This window comes from Lycium ferocissimum, chromosome 6 (assembly GCF_029784015.1).
Source record: "Lycium ferocissimum isolate CSIRO_LF1 chromosome 6, AGI_CSIRO_Lferr_CH_V1, whole genome shotgun sequence".
Classification (NCBI taxonomy): domain Eukaryota; kingdom Viridiplantae; phylum Streptophyta; class Magnoliopsida; order Solanales; family Solanaceae; genus Lycium; species Lycium ferocissimum.
Genome location: NC_081347.1, coordinates 69,142,370 through 69,163,921, shown reverse-complemented (window position 1 = coordinate 69,163,921; position 21,552 = coordinate 69,142,370). Strand labels below are relative to the sequence as shown.

The 21,552-nt window shown below is 33.7% G+C and overlaps 2 protein-coding genes across 4 annotated transcripts; one reads left to right on the top strand and one right to left on the bottom strand.

The window, feature by feature from the left end:
* Positions 1 to 3,496: 3,496 nt before the first annotated feature.
* On the bottom strand, positions 3,497 to 10,699 carry LOC132060202 (SWR1 complex subunit 2). 2 transcript variants are annotated; one of them, XR_009415897.1, is made up of 11 exons: positions 10,566 to 10,699; positions 10,400 to 10,469; positions 9,086 to 9,157; positions 8,873 to 8,916; positions 8,527 to 8,785; positions 8,225 to 8,300; positions 8,014 to 8,133; positions 7,763 to 7,831; positions 6,676 to 6,718; positions 4,715 to 4,780; positions 3,862 to 3,936 (listed from the first exon to the last, which is right to left on the bottom strand). XR_009415897.1 is itself a non-coding variant. In XM_059453118.1 (10 exons), the coding sequence occupies exons 1-10, from the start codon at positions 10,631 to 10,633 to the stop codon at positions 3,752 to 3,754; spliced, it is 1,029 nt and encodes a 342-aa protein (XP_059309101.1). In that variant the 5' UTR covers positions 10,634 to 10,699; the 3' UTR covers positions 3,497 to 3,751. The 2 variants fall into 2 exon arrangements, 1 of the variants encoding a protein (XP_059309101.1); XM_059453118.1 differs by lacking the exon at positions 6,676 to 6,718 and having other exon boundaries at positions 3,497 to 3,936.
* Positions 10,700 to 13,772: 3,073 nt separating this feature from the next.
* On the top strand, positions 13,773 to 19,468 carry LOC132060201 (uncharacterized). 2 transcript variants are annotated; one of them, XM_059453116.1, is made up of 5 exons: positions 13,773 to 13,849; positions 18,141 to 18,213; positions 18,316 to 18,364; positions 18,696 to 18,819; positions 19,155 to 19,468. In XM_059453116.1, exons 1-5 carry the CDS (start codon positions 13,847 to 13,849, stop codon positions 19,257 to 19,259), a joined length of 354 nt encoding a protein of 117 aa, XP_059309099.1. In that variant the 5' UTR covers positions 13,773 to 13,846; the 3' UTR covers positions 19,260 to 19,468. The 2 variants fall into 2 exon arrangements, with proteins under 2 accessions (XP_059309099.1, XP_059309100.1); XM_059453117.1 differs by lacking the exon at positions 13,773 to 13,849 and adding an exon at positions 14,130 to 14,152.
* The last annotated feature ends 2,084 nt before the right edge of the window (positions 19,469 to 21,552 follow it).

The following is a 21,552-nucleotide window of genomic DNA, read 5'->3' as shown; positions in this document are numbered from 1 at the left end:
ATCTTCTAGCGCTATTGTCTTGATTGTAAACCTTTTGTAAATAATCCCACATGGCCTTTGCAGTCTTGTACGGGCTGAGATTAAGAACAATAAGCAAAAACCAAAAGCCCTAGATTCTTAGGACTGCTTGTTGACGAACAATCAAGAGAACTAAATTTTTAATTTTTTTTTTTTTTGAAAGAACCACAAATGAAAGACACTATGAATCAAAATAATGAGAAGAAGGCTCTGATACCATGTCAAGAGCAGAGAAAACAAAAGAGAAATTGAAGAATGACTATCTCAGTTACTTGATTCCCTTACATCATCGAAATACATTGGTATTATATATAAGAGAAATAAGAGAGGAAATGAAGTAAAATATCCCACACTAAATGTAAATCCTACAAAATATTCTTCCACTAATGTTACATAATATTCTACACTAAATGTAGAATATCCTTAATAATATTTCATATATTCATAATATCTCTTCATATTCACCATATCGAGAATATCTTAATGTAGATATTCTACAATCTGTCCATTATGCTAACAGTATAGTGTCGCTCCAATATTTTATTTTTCTCTTCATTTTATTTTATTATTTATAGGAATGATAAAAGGAACTAATGAAGGAAAATAACATATATTTTTTTAATTTCTTGAATTTGCAGAAGCATGAGAATTTTACAAAAGAAATCAATTAGGTATAGTGGAGAGTTGCTTTTTTTATTTTTTATTTTTTTATTTTTATATATATAAAGTTTGAAATTTTGATAAAGAGAAAAAGGCATGCTATATAGGGAGATAATTTTTTTTTTTTTATCTGATACTTTGATAAACATTTGAAGAAATGCACTTACGTTTTTACATGTACCTTTGCAAGGTCTATTAATTTTGAACATATATTTTTCAATGTGTTTATGAAGACACAAGGGTGCCAGAGTTAGAATAAAATTCAAGGAATTGTGTAACATTGACAATATTTATGAAAAGAAGACTTGACGCTATCTTCTTAATGACCTTAAGAAGTTTGTCGTGCATAATACAAGTGAGCTTGATTGATATTTATAATAATTTTAATAAATGACCGTCACATATTCGCTCCTTAAGGATGCCACCATTGAGTAACTACAAAAGTAATGCCTTAATCCATATTTGGTATTCTGTCTTAATCATTTTTTTCTTATAATTTATTTTAAGATTTTTTTATGTATAACTTATATATTTTTATTTTTTGTTATGTTTTTCATATTTATGATAATTTAATCTCTTATGTGTCTACTAAATTTACAAAAGACCATTTCATAAATTTGTTGAAGGTGTATAGTGTACGCTGCAAAGTGGAAGATTTCATATCCGGCACAGATTCTACAATTAGAGAACATATAGAAGATAAAAAAAAGAAAAAGATTAAAGAGTAATATTTTATATCATTCATTACTTTCGATTTAAATTGAAATATCCTCAACATTTATAATTTTTACGAGAATCTTCCTTTTGTTACTTTTAAAGTATTAACTTAAATTTGAAGTATTCTAAATATTTCTAATTTTTACAACAATATGCCGTTTATTATTTTTAATATTCAAATATTGGAGAAGGATTTTTCGCAAGTTCAATAAGGTTATTTATGACCGCGCGAAAGCGCGGGCATATTTACTAGTATTTATATATATATTTAGTCAATTTTCTAATCTTAACTAATATGTGTGTGTGGAAAATATTAAATCCATGTGAATCTATAACTTCTAAGCTAGGTCGCCCTGGACAATGAGAACATAAATGATATCAGCATCAAATAGCACTATCAAGATGATTGAATTAGTGTAAACATGTATGTGTGTGTGAAAAATCTTAAATTCATGTGAACCTATAATTTCTAAGCTAGGTCGCCCTGGACAATGAGAACATAAATGATATCATCATCAAATAGCACTATCAAGATGATTGAATTAGTATATATATGTATGTGTGTGTGAAAAATCTTAAATCCATGTGAATCTATAACTTCTAAGCTAGGTCGCCCTGGACAATGAGAACATAAATGATATCAGCATCAAATAGCACTATCAAGATGATTGAATTAATATATATATATGTATGTGTGTGTGAAAAATCTTAAATTCATGTGAACCTATAATTTCTAAGCTAGGTCCGCCCTGAACGATGAGAACATCAATGATGTCAGCATTAAATAACACTATCAAGATGATTGAATTATACATGTATGTGTGTGTGAAAAATCTTTTATCACATGTGGACAATGAGAACATAAATGATATCGTATCAAATAGCACTATCAATGATATTATATATATATATATATATATATATATATATATATATATATATATATGTGTGTGTGTGTGAGAATCATATATCGTGGATTTCTATCAATGATGTCAGCATTAAATAACACTATCAAGATGATTGAATTAGTACTTTTATCACATGTGGACACGTATGGCCTTAATATATTGACCAAAAAGTTAAAAATTGGAAGAATCATATATCGTGGATTTCTTTACCTTTATTTGTTGTTGATGTTGACATTTGTAGAATTTGTATCGGAGTACAAAGCAGTAACTGATCAGCTTTGTCTGTGCAGTAAATTGACCTTTTGTTGAAGAAAAGTCCAATTTGATTCCCTATCTATGTTTACTAAATATTTTAGCCCCAAATTAAGATGGTTTTTGAGAAGATCTCACAGTAAAATAATAGGTAGGTCTATACTAGAACGAGTACTTCATTTGTTTCATGAAAAAAAACTGAACGATTAGGAATATTTTTTGTTAGGTTACATACTTTTTTGAAAACTAATAAACCTCAATTGAACTCTAAGAGCCATTTATATGGAGACGCAGAAATTTCAAAGACTACTAAAAATACTGCCTTGTGTATTACTATTTTTTGTTGCACTTGTCTTGTACTAATATGTTATTTTGCTGTTTTGTTTTTCTTACAATCCTGCATTCGATACGTTCCTTTTGAGCCAAGGGTCTATCGGAAAAAACCTTTCTACCCTACAAAGATAGGGATAAAATCTGCATATATCCTACCCTTCTCAAGCCCCACTTGTGGAAATACACTGGGTTTGTTGTTGCTGTTGAACTAAAGATATCGCCTCCGCCCCATTTTATGTGTCGATATTTGACTGGACATAAAGTTTAAAATCTTTTAAAAAATTGATAAATAAGCTTAATGTATTAAAAACTAGTACCATCTTAAATAAGTGATACGCGGAAGTTCCACTTGCCTTTTTATTTTAAAATGTGATGGTGAGGGTCCAATCATGTCATTAGGGGCAAAATGCTGATGTTTGAGATAAATAACACGATTCTATAACCACATAAATATGTGTAAGACCACATAATGATAGGTGAAAGTTCCACTGGCCTTTTTATCTCAAAATGTGATGGTGACAGGTGAGGGTCCAATCATGTCATTAGCGGTAAAATGCAAGATAAATAACACAATTCTATAGCCACATAAATATGTCTAAGACCACAAGTTCTCAAAAGAATCTTTTTTTTCTTAAATTATGTGCCAAACACCTTACATCTTCACGTAAAATGAGACAGAGTAAGCCCTACCTTGGTAGGTTCAGATGGGTTACATGCGAGGTGCTCCATTTTTCATATAAAGGTCATTCAAATTTCTTGAGTGATTTTACAAGCTAATCTATCAAAACAAGCTACCTCTGCATTTCTACAAACCTAGACTAGAAATAAAGATAATTAGAGTGTACATAGTATCTATTCTGAATCTACAGAAATGATGTCATCAGCAGGAAACTTGCAGAAACGAGCAAATACTCGTGAATATGGCGTTTGTCTACTATTTTGAATTGTTGACCTCTTTCGTCTCGAGGTAAATCCTTGCCCAGAAATCGCCCGAGACAACTCATCATTATGCTTTTCCTCCCGAGCCCTGCTACTTTCATCAGCAAGTCTGTAAGATGAGAAAAATAGTAATTTTATGAATGACATGAACGATTTTTATAAAGTAAGGCGAGCGAATTATGCATGTAGTACTTAAAAGGAATTGAACCTTGCAGACTGAGCGCAAAACAAGCATTTTTTTTTTCACAACTTAGGCATCTTCTAATTTTACGCCGAAACCATGAGTGAGAAGTATAGGGAAGAAAGAGTAAAACTGTGACCGCTTTTATCAATGGCAGAACTTATGGACTACTAGTTCATTCTCCGACCATCGTGTATATATAGTCCCTTTCTCTTTAAAAATCACAGTTCGACGAAAACTACGGAAGTATCTTAATCTGAAAGCAAAGTGGAAGTCAATGCCATAGGAAGAGGAAAATTAAGGAGTGCAGCAAGCATCATAGCCTTACACCTTTTTCTCTGTTTACTTTCATTGCAAACTCCACCTTATATCTTTGCTTTATTTTAATTTTTTCAATTCCAAAAGCATGGAGTAAAGAAGCCAAAAACATTGTTCATGTAATGCAAGAAAATTCATAGAACTGATATGATAGCATTTCTCTTACGAGATTTGCATCTCCCCCTAAATAATCTTGCTAGAAAAGCCAATTCTATAGTAAAAGCCAAATCATAAGAAGTTGCACTTCGTACAGCAAGTATGAAAATCGCTCTGACTTAACTCCTAACTACAATCATAACAGATCATACCAAGAACAATTGAAATAATAGGACAAGATTTTTCATTCATCATTATTCATCACTCAATATTAAGTTAAATGAATCCTTACCGTTGACGAATGATCTTAAATGCTTCTTTAGTTGCATATGGAAGCCCAGTCTTCGGGTCACGATACCTAAATATCATCAATGATAAAAACAACACTTAATCAATAATACAATAGACATCCAGATTAAAACTGTTACACAAAGAAAGATGTGCCAGAGAGAGATGACAATACATCTACTACAGCATGACGAACAGCATGTCGTGTACACATCTGTAATCTCTCTACAGTTTTAAGCAATAAAATAAGGGAAGCTTACAGAAACACAGAAAATTATCCAAGGGAACAAAGTATAGAGCTCCAATATTAGATTGTGTGAGAGAGGGGTGAGAGAGAGAGAGTCAAGCTAAGAAACAAGGAAGCTGAGAAAAAACACCACACATTGTTTGAGCGATCCAAAATGGAGGTGTGCCCCGACCCGTGTCTGTACCAATGCAAGAGAGATGACAGATTGGGAGAAAACAAAAGGAATCAAGCGAGAACAAGCTAGACTACAAGTTTTTCCCTGGAGATCTTACAGTAGTAGAGAGTATGAAGACTAACATACGTGTATACTTCAAATATTTTTGGTTAAAAATTGGGATATTAGTTGATAGAGAAAGATTTGTTTGTACACTTGTAGAAATTAATTTTTACTCTATATATAGTCAAAAAGGTAAAGAAAGATCTGGTTTGCTTCCAAGTTGAAGAAGACACAGAAATATTCATCTGGACTGAAAAGAGGAGAACCTTTCTAAGCAAGACAGAAATTGAAGGGAAATCGTAGTTATGAGTTTGCAACACCATGAAAGAAGTGCCTGAGGTTGCAGAGCACAAATGAAACAGGGAGGATGGTCAGACATTGCATGTAAAATCCAGAGGTACATAGAGAAAAGCATCAGCTATCCACCATCACCTTCTCAGACATTTAGATCGAAGAGTTACACTGAGTTCGTGGGACCAACTGAATGGCCAACACCACAGATTTGGATACAAGAAATAGAAATTGACAGGACCAGATTCTTCATGAGGAGTCAGCAGAATAAACACTAACATTCTGGAGAGATGTTTGGTTGAAAGGTTCTCTGATAAACTTCAAAGCATCCTAGAAACCAATGAGATTAGTTGATGTGCAAGCACATATCTGGGAGATGGTGAAATAAATGTCAAATAAATTGAGGATAAATGAAGCTCAAGATGATCAGTTGGAATGTAAGAGGGCTCAATAAAAAACAGAAGCGCAAAGTTGTCAAATGCTGATGCTGTGACAGAGGGCTGATACATATTGCCTATAAGATGCAAAAGAAGTGTCTTGGGATCCTTCTGGAATTAGGAAAATGGACTAATAGATGGGCTGACAACACTTTTAAACAGGCTGAAGGAAGAAAAATGGGCATTGTTTTTATCTGGGACAAGAGGTGCTGGAAATAAAAATTTCCATTCATGTTCTCCATTTCTCCTAAGAAGCACCATCAATGGTTTTACATGGATCTTCTCGGGGGTCTATAGCTCTATCAAAAGGAGCCAAAGAAGAGACCTGTGGTTTGAATTGTCTGCTGCTAGAGGTTACTGGGATTTTCCTTGGGTATCGGGTGGAGATTTTAAACTGCCAATTTAAGAGAAGAGAGGAGTAACCAGGGCAGACATTCAGCTGCAATTAGAGACCTCTCTCAAATGACTAGCTCTGATGGATACTCCAATTTAAGAGAAGAGAGGAGAGGAAAATTCTTATTAGGACCTTCAAATGACTAGCTCTGATGGATACTCCCGTGCTCAGGAATACCTCGAGAACTAACAGATTCTCATTTCAAAGGAGTTAAACCTTTTGTATTGTAAATATTGAGCACCTGCTGGATGCCTTCTACTGGATGAATCTTTACTTATCAAAAAAAAAGGCTAGACCTACAAGTTATAGTGAGCATGATTGCTAGAGTTCATACACTTGGTAAAAGTAAACAGTAAGAGAATGTGGAAGAGCATGTTACCGTGCAGGCAACCCAGTAATCGCACACACTGCCTTCTAGGGGTCTGTAAAGATGAAACCAGTCAATAATCATAAGCTGGTTGGAACATTTTGAAAGAACTAAGCTGCAAAAATGATAAGACTTCTACAGCCTTAGAAGCTCAGATTAGTTGCTCAAAAAAAGAAACAGAAGTCGTGTACAGTATGTGCCAGAAAGCTAGTGTACAATAAGCAATGTAAGCACCATTTCCTCTTTCAATAAGGCTTTGTTTCTCATGAATAGAGTACAGATTTCTGATGGGAAATTACAAAGCTAATGTCCAGGAAGCTTGGCAAATAGAGCAAACAAGCTGAACTTCACCTATAACGGATAAGTGCCCGAATTTGAATCTCTTACCCAGAAACATTCATATGTTTCTTTTAGTTTAGACGACAACAAATACTTCAGATAGTTCTTAGTTCATATGGTTTTGAGTAAAGAGAAAAATAAGAACAGTTTCATTAGAGAAGTTAGAGCTAGGAAAGTTTCTACTCTGAAAACTTAGATGTTGAACTAATGACTCCTCCGCCTTCATAAAGCTTCATACAGCAAACACATCTTCCTAATCCCAATCAGAGAGACCTCATGTGACCATAGTAGTGTTTTATAGGAAACGAAAGCTAGAAATAAAATAAATGTGAAGGCTGAAGGAATGTTTATACAAATCGGAGACCGTCCGAAATTCCGATGATAATTAATTGCTCATTTAGAAGGTTCAGGACAGCATGATATATTTGTTGATCTCTACGAACAATACGCTTTCGGTTTATTCTGAAGGATTACATGTTTCAATAAATTCCATAAACACAGGGCAATTAGACCCTTACAATTAATTCCACTCGGGCAAGCACTTAGGTAGACATTATTAAGAACCAGGTAATCACAAAGAAAACAAAAAACGGTTACTGAATATGCACCTAAGAGAATCAGATTTAATAATAACTGAATAAATTGTGATAAATAACATCTGAAAAACTTTAGCAATGTGGAATCACCCATGCCTATGATGCTGATTGTTAGGGCAATGTAAACTGAGAGAGGAACGGGATATATCAAGACTTGTAATTACATGGAGGGGATGTTGTTGAGATCTGTTTACTGAAAGATGCTCCATTGACAAACTCTAGATAGGTAGAACCTGCAAGGAGCAAGACACCCTTAACATGCATGGTTTGGAATGATAGCAAACAACTAAGTTTTCACAAGAGTATCCAACAAAAAAGCATTTCAAGTGGAAGCAGCTATAGTATATGAAATGTTTTATGATATAGATAAAGAGTGTAAAGTTTTAGGAGTCCCAAATTATGGTAAGGAACTTGCCATTTGTGGATATGTATCGAATCTGAGGGCCAGTATAAACTGCTTTATGCACGATAGCCTTTTTCTTGACTTCTTCTTCCCTTGCTAAAACCCGCTCTAAATTCCTCAGATTCATGACCTCTGCCATTTTTGTGAAAGACAGGTATGTTAGTGGAAAATGCACGGATAAGAACTGAAAGCAATTTTATAGAGTAAAGAAATGAACCCATACCTGTTTGAGCTGCTTCGAGAAGCATCTCTTCTTGAGTCATCTTCTTTTCCTCACCTTCCTTTTTTCTTTTTATAGGCTGAAGAAATAGAAGCATAATCAGAAGATAGTGATACAAACCCAAATTTTGGTAGAAAGTAAAAACAAACTCTAATTCAGTGTCCAAGTAATGTTTTCTGAAATCAAGAAAAACCAGCATATGGCACAGGATTACAAACTAAATAAACAAACAAGAATAAAAGCTTTCAGTAAAAATTATAGTTAGTATTATCATGACAAATAGCACTGTAGTGCAAGCACCAAACCTTCTTTGTTGCCTGCATGGCTGCACAAATGGCTTCCCTTTCAGCTTGCTTTACAATGACAGCTGTTCTTGTTGATTTCCTAATTGTTCTTTCTGCTTCAGTATCATCATGAGCATCATGATGTTCAGAAGGGGTGGACTGATCTGGAGCTTCTTCATTTTCTTGGGGTTCCTTTTCTGACTTGGTAAGGTTTTTCTTTTTCTTTTTCTTCTTTGCAGATGGTCTTCCTGGAGGGATCAATCGCTTTTTGGTCCGTTCCCTGCCATAGAAAAGAGAAGAGTATAATTTAAAGACTATCCATATGAAACTAAAAAAGATACTTCCCATCAACTTAAATGAGTCAAACCTCTCATCTGGTTCCTTTTCTCCTTCATCATCAGGCTCGGGTTCCTGATAACAACAATAGGTCAGTCATTTTCAACATACGTCACACGAGAACAGATTTATCCAGATAAACATACCCTTCTAAGCTACAACTACCAGTACAACTAACCAAACAATCACTAAAATCTGTGAAATGAGAAGTTCAGTGATGAGAAACGGAACACTTAGGACTTACATCTTCATCAAAGTCACTGTCGAAAACATCAACAGCTTCCCCTTCCTCTTCATATTCAATGTCATTCTCTTCCTGGGATGGATCCAAGCAAAAGCTCATTAAATTCAATTAGCAAATTGGCCAAACAAGGACAAACCAAATATTTTACGGAAGCTTAATGGCTCTGGATTGCCAAACCAATTAAAAATTAAAACTTCCAGGCCTGATTACATCCATTCATTCGAGAAGTCAAGACCTATGATTTGGGTAAAAGATTGCATTCCAACTACTACTGCTGGGCATAATGGAGGCTGCATTATAATGATTATCATAATTATTGTAGATAAGTAAAGTAAAGAGGCAGCAGTTATTTCAGAGAACAAACTTTCCCCAGTTTTCATCATTCTTTTTTGTGCTCCTTTATCAAAAACGGAATATCATTCTTTGTGCGTTAATGCTATTTTTAGACTTGCCAGAGAAAGCAAAGAAACGAGAATCTCTAAAAGCCAGTAGGCCTCAATAATCCCCACTAAACACACATCGGATACTAAAGCTTCTGGTTTATTAGTTCGCAAACTTTCCAACCCAGAATCCATTTTGTTGTTTCACATTAAATAACAAGCTAACGAACCCCTTCTTGTTTCCATTGAACATGCCTATCCAACTCGTTGTAAGGCCCCCACCCCTCAAGGAAAAACCTCCAGGATAGTAAAAAAATGATCTTTTTCTACAAAGTTAAAATAAAGGGTGTGTTCGGTATGGAGGAAACTGTTTTCTAGTTTTTCCATGCTCGGTAGGCCAAATTTTTGGAGCACATGTTCTATAGAAAAACAAGTCCCTAGTGGAATTAGGGAAAACAAGTTTCACAGCCCTCCCCACCCTCCAACACACATCTTCACCCCCACCCCATCCCCACCACCCCACACCCCTGCCCCCACTCCTACCTCCCATAGTATTCGTCTAGATTAAATACAAATGCTTTTAGGATAATATTTTCTTTTTGCTTACGTACCGAACACAAGAAAATAAGTCTGGAAAACATTTTCCACCGTTCCGAACACAACCAAAAAATCCTTAACATACAGACATTAAACATAAGCTTCTACCTACTGGCTGCACTTGCAAGAGACACAAAGAAATGTATTACTCCCTCCGATTCAATTTGTTTGTCTGATTTTGACTTGACACGGAGTTTAAAAAAGTAAAGAAAGACCTTTGAATCTTGTGGTCCTAAACTAAAGATACATAAAATGTCTTAAATATATCACGTGGAAAGTTGGAATTAAAGATTTAGCCAAAAAAGAAAAGTAAGATAAACAAATTGAAAGAACATACATCTTTAAGAGCTTCTTGATTCCAGAAAAGTTCATCCTCTTCTAATTCATCATCCAACAATCTGGTCATCCTGTCATATCAAAAATCCCAAAAAAAAAAAAAAATTAACGTACCATACAATTATATAGACACAAGAAATAATCCCAAAACAAATTCTTGATTTTACCGTTTGCCTCTGGTAGCACGAGAAGTACGATCAAGAAAAGCAACATTTTCCTCATTACTCTTCTCCATATCTCTAATTCTTCCAATAAATGGGATTTGAGAATCTTGATTTTGGTTATGAACAGACAATTGGTGTTCAGTCTTCCCTTTTATTTATTTGTTCCTCAAAAGAATTGTTCCAAACTGAAATGCCACTAGGCTTCGGCTTTTGGAGGGTAAATAGTTTAGACAAATTGGTGAATGCTATCAAAATTGACCTATTTTCTTAGCTTTTATAAAAAATAATCTAAATTTTTCTCTCCTTACCTTCTTATATGTTTGTATATATTGATATAAGTATCTGTATATATTTATATATTTTGGGCTATTTTTTATAATGTAAATCCTTTTGAGAGGAATTTTTACGCGTTATAGCTACTTCTAATACATAATTAGTGTAATAATTACCTTTTATTTTAATTACTAATAATAACTAAATACTTTTCTAATTTAAATTATACCTCTTTAAGAATTTTTGAATTAATTTAGAAATACACCTAAAAATTAGCACTCCCAATCTCATATCCCCTTTGGAATGAAACGAATATTAATCACTTAATATACATTATCATTCTCTCCTTTTTCATAACTTCTTACCTTTATGATCGTCTTTCATCTCTTCACCCTTGCAAAAATTTCACTTCCATTCTCACCAATCAAGAAGATTCGTGTATTCTTTCTTTTTTTTTCAAAAAAAAGGAAAAAAATAGTTTCTATCCCATCTCCTTTGTTTCGTCAAATTTTCGCTATTTGTGTTATTATTCTTCCACAAAATCAACTTGGTGGAATATTGTTACCCTAGTGCCATGGTTAAAATATTCTTAACAAGAGAGAAGGGGAGACAGATTTTTTAGGGTTTTGAGAAGACGAAAAATATATGTATTTGTGTATGTTCTATGATATAACTACCAATTGTTGTGGTTGGTGGTGTATTTTTTAAGTTTTTCTATATATTTGTGTATTTTGTTCAAATTAATTCCATCATTTATCTAGTTGTAAATAATGTTGACGCAAATACATAATAAATATATTTATGTATTTTGTTCAAATTAATCCCATCAAATACATGGGGCGATGCAATCTTTTCATGAGATTTAATTTAAAAATACATGGGATTTGATTGAAAAACTTCAAATACATTAGTTATGCTATCAAATACATGGGTAAATAAAAAATCGAAATCAATATAAAACTTCAAATACATTACCACTAAATACATGAGTGATGCAAATTGTTATCACACAAATACATGATATTTAATATAAAATACACGGAGTTTGATTGGAAAACGTCAAATACATTAGTTATGCTATCAAATACATCATTAAATAAAAAACGAAATCAATATTGAAAACTTCAAATACATTTCCGTTGATTGATCGTGTTTGTTTTGTCAATGTATTTTCGTGAAGATTTAATTTGAAATTTGAAATTTGAATTTTTACGTTTGAATGTTGAAGAATGCATGGAAGAAGAGAGAAACGTGTAAGGAAAGAGAATATTACAGGAGATTTTGCGAAAAAGAAGGTAAAAAATATTTTAATTTCTCATTTAATACCACCACCGTTACAATTGAAATAAAGGAGCCCTTTTTTTTTTTAATGCTCATGTATATTTACATGCGAAAACATACACAAAAGCTACGAATGGTAATATTAAAAAGGATAGCTACAAATGGTAGGAAGCTACAATAAGGTAGTCATTTGAGAAATTTTACCTTATTTTTTTGTAATGTAAGTGACCAACTTGTATATTTTTTAAATTTTCTCAATAGTTTATTATGAAAAAATACTATTAAATCAACCTCTTAAATCGAATTAAATCGTATAAGATGTAATGGAAGTAACAAAAATGGAATGAATTGGATAAATATAGAGAACCCCTTGTGTTATATGTATAATTCTTTCATGGCTAATTGAAAGTTCCTATAATAAATTGATAGCTTTTGGAAAAGGATTAAAAATAGTTTCTTTTCACGTTTGTCAAACTCGTCAATTTCTTACGTCATGAAATATATACCGGAAAAGGGTTAAAATGTCCTTAAATAATGCGAAATTGGATATAAATATTCTTTGTTAATAGTTTGGCCCAAAAATTCCTTGTCGTTAATAGTTTGGTCCAAAAATATTCATATTGTTACTTAATTGGATAAAAATGTTGTTTTCATAATAAACATATTATTTATTTTCTTTTTAAACACATTCTTTTCGTAATAAAAATATTATTTTTAAAGAACTCTTTTCTTGTTTATTTTCTATTAAAAAGGAAAACAACATCAGAGGCATAATTAGTGTTTTTTGTTTCTTTTACCAAACTATTAACAAAAGATATTGTGTTCAATTTCGCATAGTTCAAGAGTATTTTCGATTGTTTTCCAGATATATATATATATATATAGAGAGAGAGAGAGAGAGAGAGAGATCTTACTTTAATGAAATATATATATTTAGACCAATTGACTTGTAGTTTAAATTAAAAATTAATAAAAATAAGAGAACTTAATAGTGAATTTTTTTCTTAGATGTATTAAAGTCTTTATTGAAATATTTTCAGTGTTTTTTTAAATCATGGTGTCCAAACATAAAATTTGTTTTAGGGGTACTCACTACTTACCAGTTACCACTAGTACATGTACCATACTATCATATAACTCTGTCCACCAAGCAGGGGCGGATTTAAGTGGAGGTGAGGGCGTTTACCCGAACACTCTCGACAAAAAATTACAGTATATTTATGTACATATATTAACTTTTAAACACCCTGAACATATGCAAAATGTCAGCTCAAGTGGTCTAGTGTGTTCAAAATTGTATCTAGCATCCTAGGTTTGATTCTCATTAACAATATTATTTTTTATATTTAGCTTTTGTTATTTTTTTCAAACCCCCGAAAAATCACGAATCTTTTTTAAACAAATGAAAAAATTACCTAGTATTTTTTTTCCTAATTGAAACTCTTATAAGCAAAATATATATCTAAGAATCATAATCAGTACTCAACAATAATGTAAAATTGTAACATATGTTTGTTATATTGCTAGTTGAGTAGAAGTCCTATATTTTGTAAATTCATATTCAGAACTTTTCTATTTATATGATGGCCCACCCTTTAAAAAAAAAAAAAACCCATTGAAAAAAAAAAGAGAAATGGTAAGCTTTATTTTCTTTGTACCAAAAAGGGGGAAAAGAATTTCACCATTGGAGTAGCTTGGAAATTGAAATCCCATTGAAAAAAAAAAGAGAAATGGTAAGCTTTATTTTCTTTGTAATCCCTTACATTATTGTTAATAGCTTAGAATTACCTCCATTTCTGGTTCTTGGTTAAGAAAAATTGCTTCTTTTTCACTGTAATTGTAAGCTATAATGCAGTTCTTTCTTTCCTTAATTGGGAAGTAAAAATGATTCAATTTTGACAAATCTGTATATTTATACTAAGTTAGTACTCATCATATTAGTGTGTGTATTGGTACCGGGCACCCACTTACTTGAATTTGTGTTCTTGATCATTGTCAATGTGCATATTTGTAATCAAGACTTGAAAAACAAAATGGTAAGCTTCATTTTCTTTGCAATCCTTGACATTGTTATTAAGAACTTAGATTACCTCCCATTTGTGGTTCTTGGTTCAGAAAAATTGCTTCTTTTTCACTGTAATTGTCACCTAACTGGGCATACTGGTAGTTGTAGTATTACTCTTGTAGGCCCTTGTGTTTGATAGTAGCTTGCCATGTCTTGTTATACTGCTTTGGATTGCTTGTTCTTTTTACTACGTCGTCCTATTATCTTGAGTTATTACTGCTTGTTATTACTGTTTATTGTTACTGATACTTTTTCATCTCTCTTTGAGCCGGGGGTCTATCGGAAACAGCCTCCCTACCCGTCAAAAGGTAGGGGTAGGTCTGCGTACAATTTACCCTCCCCAGACCCCACTTGGTGGGATTTTACTGGGTATGTTGTTGTTGTTGTCAGCTATACTGGAGTTCTTCCCTAATTAGGATTTAGGAAGTAAAAAAGGATTCAATTTTGATAAATATGTATATTTGTACAGTTAATACACGTTATAATAGTGTGTCTAATGGTCCACTAACTTAAATTTGTGTTCTTGTTCACGGTCAATGTGCATATTTGTACTCAAGACTAAAAAAAGAAATGGTAAACTTCATTTTCTTTGTAATCCTTTGACATTGTTGTTAAGAACATAGAATTACCTCCCATTTTGGTTCTTGGTTCAGAAATGTTGCTTCTTTTTCATAGTAATTATCCGTTATAATGGAGGTCTTTCCCTAATGGGGAAGTAAAAAAGATTCAATTTTGATTTAAAAAAAAAAAAAAAAAAAATGTATTGTACCAAGTCAAAATTCCCACTTACTTAAATTTGTGTTGTTGATCATTGTCAATGTGCATATTTGTACTCAAGACTAAAAAAGGAAATAGGTTAGCTTCATGTTCTTTGTAATCCTTGACATTGTTGTTAAGAACATAGAATTACGTCCCATTTCTGGTCCTTGGTTCAGAAAAATTGCTTCTTTTTCACAGTAATTGTTAGCTATAATGGAGTTCTTTCCCTAAATGGGAAGTAAAAAAGATTCATTTTGACAAATCTTTGTATTTATGGCAAGTTAATACCCATTCTAATAGTTGGTATAATGGCACTTTGCACCCACTTACTAAAATTTCTGTTCTTAATTACTCAAAGACTAAAAATAGAAATGGGTAAGTTTTTTCCTTTGTATTCCTTGACATTGTTGTTAAGAACATAGAATTGCCTCCAATTCCTGGTTCTTAGTTAAGAAAAATGACTTCTTTTTCACTGTAAATTGTCAGCTATAATGTAGTTCTTTCCCTAATTGGGAGGTGAAAAAGATTCAATTTTGGTAAATCTACGTTTTTATATCAAGTTAATACCCATCCTAATAGTTGGTGTAGTAGTACTCTGCACCCGCTAACTTAAATTTGTGTGTTTGATGGCCAATGTGCATATTTGTACTCAAGACTAAAAAAAGAGATTTGTAATTTTAAGCGAGTGTAATGGGTTTAAGGCAACAAATGGAAATTTTGCCTCAATTGGGGCATATTCAAAGGAATCCTGATAAAGGGATAGAGAATGATCCAAAGATGAAATTACATCATTGTAGTCTACCTATAATTCAGAGGAGAATTCGAGATCTGAAGGGAGTGAATGCAGAACCATACCGACTACTCTTGTGACAATGGGACCAAAAGTAGTATTATTGTGTAAACTTTTGAATTGTTTAGCTATGTATGTAGTTCCAGCTGCATCTGCTGGAAAAAGGGTGGATCTGCCTATCTCAGATGGTGAATAGCACAACCGCAGGAGTTCAATGGTTATTTGCATACAAGAATCGCGATAACATAAAACACATTGTTTCCACCTTGTGTGGTGTTTCTCTTAGGTTTGATTAGTGTTTCAACACTGGTCAGCTGCTATTCTGGATTGGGGTTATTCAGTGAAGTTCGCTGCATGTTTAGTGGCAGTTCTGCACACATAACTTAAGGTCTATGATTGGATTGATAGTCCAATACCAGAACATTTGTGCTACTCAATCCATAGATGAACAAACAGGAGATAACAAAAGATGTAGATGCATTGTGTTGGAAGGAGGATATCCACTCTATGTATAAGAAAAACCTGTGTTAAGCTATATGCTACCCTTTATGGGTTTAGATTACTTTCTTGTCATACTCGGCGGTCATCTCTGGAAGGGTCAGTACATTCTAGTTAATGCATTAGTGGTTAATTGTTCAGTGAGCAATCTCTTTTACTCATCTTGCCACGCCGGCTAAGTGTTTGAGTTCAAGATAACCAACATTCATTTGCTTCACACTCCATGGAAAGGTTGTTGGTTGACTGAGTTTTCAGTTGTAAAAATCTTCTTGACTTAGTTAAAAGCAGTAGCTCTTCTTCCATCTGAATCTCATCCTTTCTCTTGTGGATGGATAAAGGATTTTTCCATTTTCAAGCTGTAGTTGAGCTACTCCGACTATTATGTGGTCGATGTATTTAGGTCCATAGAGATCAGAATATTTGACAGTGACAGTCCTATCCATTGGCTAACCACCCATGTTGAACAGCCAGCAGTCCTATCCATTGGCTAACCACCCATGTCGAACAGCCAGTGTCAATATGTGAAGACCTGAGCTCAACTTCCTTCCGCTATAGCTCATAGTCCAATTTTTTGTATTAACGTCAATGAACTTGAGGGCGTGCGTGTACGCTGCTTTGATTTGATTGTTGACAAAGACATGCATGTTGCCTGTTGCACCTAATCACGTTGCACTAACTTGGCACTGCCGAGGTGATGATGTGGGCGAAGAAACAGTTCCAGGAGACGAGACATATTGCTGCTAGAACAATCATTGGAAACAGAAAAGAAACGTAAGATTATAAACCAAAGAAAACCTTTTGGTGAACTTGGTACGTAACACTTTCCCCAGGTAGGTGAATCTATTAGGTCCCTGCTTAGATCATAGTGGCTGTATACCATGTGACAAGATAAAAGAAGAGTGAAAACTCTAACTGAAATGGTTGATCAACATGCAAGAGAACTCCTCCTGGAAATGTTTTGACCTATATGAAGTGCGGACTCTTTTTGTATCTTGGGTTTCCAAAAGAAAAACTTTGATGCTGTTTTCTGAGTCAAACTGGTCACAGCTAGCTTTGTAGCTTGATGATACAGCTAGATTGTGTTAAAAACTTGCAAAAATGCCTTGTGTATATATGAAATTACTAGATGAGGTTGGGAGTTTTTTTTTCTTTCTTATAACTAAGAATCCGTTGTTTCTATCTTCGTAACTCAGCAGATAATGAGCCTGTCGCTTTACCCTTCTCCACTTACATGAGATAGAGAGTTCCATCATAATTTTGCTCTTTCTCTGTTATATGTTGTTTGGTTGCAAATGTAATCCTTATAAAATCTTCAAGGTGTAATGGCTTTTATTTATGGAGCTGTTCTTTTGGTACTTTTGGGAAGCCACCATCCTCCATGTGAAAGGTGAGGTGGTGTTCTTATTAATGTTTGCAGAAATTTGTCTCTAGACTTATAAGCAATATAACCTAATATCTGAATGAGAACCAAACCTCAAACTAGGCCCTAGGTGTTAGGCTTGGTCTAAATCATATAATGAATGTACTTTAGGAAACCTTGGCTACAACAATAGCCTATCCAATATGTTGAGGGTTTTCAAATTAAATATGCTCAGTTTGCCATTATGTAGTCCAGTACACAGTTAATTAAACATTCCTAGCTTGTTTATTTTAAGTCACCTAATTTATCCATTTTGGTTAATTTGACAGTCACCCTGCCACCACCTCCCAAAATGCACATATATGGCAGAAATCTATAAAGAGGATAGGCCAATTTAGAATAATGGTGATTCAAAGAGCTTATAGTAACAAAGCCTGTCAACTAATTTACCTTGAACTTCCGTGCTATTTGTTACCTTATCTGCTTTGTGCTGTTATTTTATAGATGCCTCCCTTTCCTCTGTTAAATTCACTTATTTGGTGCTTTGGACAGGAAAAGGAAGCAAAGAAAGAAGGTTTCAGGAAGTATCTGGAGGCCAGTGGAGTTCTTGATGCTCTAACCAAAGGTGGTCTCTTAAAACTAAGTTACTGTGGATGCTCGCCTTTGGTTTTTCTTTATTACTTTTAAAAGAATTTGATCTCATTTTGTATGTTTTTCCTCATGCTAGTTCTTGTGGCACTATACGAGCAGAATGACAAACCTTCTTCAGCTCTTGAGTAAGTATTTCTTGAAAAAGAGCCAAACTGAATCACCTTTTGCCCCATGATACAAGGTGCATGCTGTTTTTGATTTGGACTGTGTCTATGTGAAATTGTCATTGAAAGCAAAAAATGCTATAGATGATTTAACATAGCTTGTAAAAATAATAGTGGGTTGGCTGGAAAACTTATAATATCATGGTTTCATCTCAAAATTACACGTGCATATCAATAGGCGTAAAGCTTTTGCTCAAATGTGACGGTGATCTCATGGTTGTGCTGGTAATTGTTTTATTGTCTTTCTTTGTTAGAGAAATATTAAATGATTATTTGGTTTCTGATCTCTCAGATTTGTCCAGCAAAAATTAGGCGGTCCAACGGTGTCTGAATATGAAAAGGTACAAGCTGAGTTATCGGATCTGCAAATTAGATATGATGAACTTCGCAAAGAGCATCAAGAAAGATGCAGGGAGGTATGACCTGGTTCACTGTTATTTCTTCCGCCCTCTAGAATTGCAGATGATTTTTCTTCTTGTGGTCATTGAGTTCTTTCCTTTTTCCTTTATTCTTCCGTTGCACTCTCTTCTTTCTTTGTTTTAGTATCCTTATGTGCACTTGGATTTGGGGTGAGGGTTGAATTTACCCTTCGTATCAATCTGTTGTGCCTCCCTGTGTCTATTGTTTTGGCTATGAAGACAATAGTGACTTTATCGATTTGAAGTCCCAATGAGTGATAATACCATGCAAAGTTTCAGTGTTTTAATTCTTCGTCATGTATCAAACTTGTATATTTTTATTGTTGTTGCAGTTGGAGGAATTGAAACACACAAAAGTAGAAGCATCAGCTGAGGAGCCTGATATGGGAAATCCACCTGATGAAGAACTCAAGAATACAGTTGTAGTAAAGAGTTAAAAATGCTTCAAACTTAAGTTCTTTTGAATACTGAAGCTGTTGTATCTCTTTTGTTTGGGAGAAGTTTGTTCTCTAATGATGATTTCTTTGTAAATAAGGTATATCAACCCAAAAAAGATTAAGCCTTTTCTTTTTCACTTTATTCTCCAAGAGTTCCTTGTCTTTATTTAACAGTTCTCATTTAAAACAGATGTTTTATTGCTTCACAATTGTGTCTTCACAAATATGTTTTGTTGCATGTAAGAGACAGTTTAAAAGCACTTGGCTGGAAAGTAAAATAGTAACTGCTCGGGGAATCTTAGTAGCTCAGTTGGTTGGCTACTGGAACTTTTACCTTGTTGGGTGAAGGTTCGATTCCCCAACTTCTAATTCCTCCCCCATTTTCCCCGCCCCTACTCCCAAATAATAATAATAATAATAATAATAATTGTCCAACTCCTTGGCACATACAAACTTATTGCACCAACCGTGCCTCGGGTAAGTACAATTGTCCAGGATTATAATAAAGGATTACATATTTACGAGATTATTTAGTGGATATATTTTTATGAATAGAAGTCTAATTCATTGGATTAAAAATAGAATATTCAATGGTATAAAATAAAACATGTATTTGGTTTAAACTGAATAACTTGGGATAAACTTTATTTTTAATTTTAACCTTGTTTTTCTTTAATAATTATGGAAGAAACTTTGGATAAGGTCAAATGTGACATTTTATTGTTTTATCCGAAATTTGTAATCGTGAGATTGTCGTACCACATAGTGTGATATCAAAACCCAGAGAGAGGCAATGCATAATTTGAGGAAGACTGAAGGTGGTTTGGACTTGCTTGGAATCAAATATTGCAGTTAAAATTGAGTTGAAAATTCTTTCTGCAACACATGTATATCACATGGTGATATACACAGTACGTTGTGATATACAAGAGATACACAGGGATATACAGGACATACACATCTCATCTTATCCATGTTCATCTTCTACTTTGAATTGGACTCAAATTTCAATTCAAACCACCTCAATTCTACACAAGATCGCAATTGGGACTCTAGAGTAAATGTAATTTTATAAGTTCTAGGGATAATTAATTCCCAAATGCTACATTGTGATTCTAGATTTTTGATATTTCGACAACCTGATCGTTGGAAACAAGTTAGCTATCGTACTGTGAGTGGTCGCTCTTCCTAGCGTGTTTTTTTTTTTCCAAACTATAGCATGGTTTAAAAAATATTTTCTTGCACTAAAATGCTTTTTCCCATAGGGGAAAGTAGTAATATGAGTAATGTGCTAACGACTGAAGCAGTTGATAATATGAGTTGTAATGAAGTACTAATAAATATTGAATACTCACATTGTATGCATAACAAAATATAGCTAGACACGTGGCACAATGGGAATGGAACACGTGACAGTTGAAGGCAAAACGTTGCTTACTTAGTCGGAATGAGATAACCCGGAGCAAACCTACCGAGGCAATTGTCTCGAGTCATTAATGAAAGGTTAACATTGTGTGACCGGTCTAGATTCGAAGCAAATGTTATGATTTAGAATTAAAGCAAAGATTTATTGTCTATTATTACTCATTATTAGAATTTAATCACGGCTTACGTGCTGATGTATTTGTACTATAAAAGGAGCCTAAAGCCCTCAAAAATGGATCATCAAGTAATAATTATTTACACCCATTCATACTATTCAATCTTTTGCAATTAAGCTTACCTTGTCATTCTTTTGTATTCATCAAAGGATTCTCTCTAAGGATCAACAAAGCCCAGGCTTATTTATTTCATTATTGCTTTTATAATTCTTTACTGATTTATTCATTTGATTTCTCTAGTCATTATTAGCCTTTTATTCACTATTTATAACAAATCAATTCACGTATCCTTTAAACCACAAATAAATTTAAGCGTACTCTTTTTAGGGGTAAACAATTTGGTGCCCACCATGGGGCTAAGGATAATAGTGATATTGTTTTGTTGCTCTAATTACTTTACTTATCACTTTTTTTTTAATGTTTGTTACTAGGTAGTTTTTAGAAATGACAAACCCTGGAAATCAAGCTGATGGAGTGTTGAACAATGTTAATGCACAAGAACGAGATCAGACAACAGGAGAAGTAAGGGTGAGGAATCATTAAGCCCAGATTTCCATCCTGTGGATCCATGCATACGAGAAATGATCAAACTCCTAATGATGAACGCGAAGAAGAAGTGGCGGCTACAAATTCAGGGTTAGCAAAGATCCTGGACCTGCTGGAAAAGCAAAGAAAAGGCTATTGCTGATTTG

What these genes read in the sequence shown, in the direction of transcription:
- LOC132060201 (XM_059453116.1), top strand. An exon ending in TCTTGATGCTCTAACCAAAG is followed by an intron (nt 18,214 to 18,315) that starts GTGGTCTCTTAA and finishes TCCTCATGCTAG; the next exon opens with TTCTTGTGGCACTATACGAG. An exon ending in AAACCTTCTTCAGCTCTTGA is followed by an intron (nt 18,365 to 18,695) that starts GTAAGTATTTCT and finishes CTGATCTCTCAG; the next exon opens with ATTTGTCCAGCAAAAATTAG.
- LOC132060202 (XM_059453118.1), bottom strand. Translation starts at nt 10,633, where the DNA reads ATGGAGAAGAGTAATGAGGAAAATGTTGCTTTTCTTGATCGTACTTCT. An exon ending in TCTCGAAGCAGCTCAAACAG is followed by an intron (nt 8,134 to 8,224) that starts GTATGGGTTCAT and finishes CAAAAATGGCAG; the next exon opens with AGGTCATGAATCTGAGGAAT. An exon ending in TTTAAGATCATTCGTCAACG is followed by an intron (nt 3,937 to 4,714) that starts GTAAGGATTCAT and finishes CTCATCTTACAG; the next exon opens with ACTTGCTGATGAAAGTAGCA.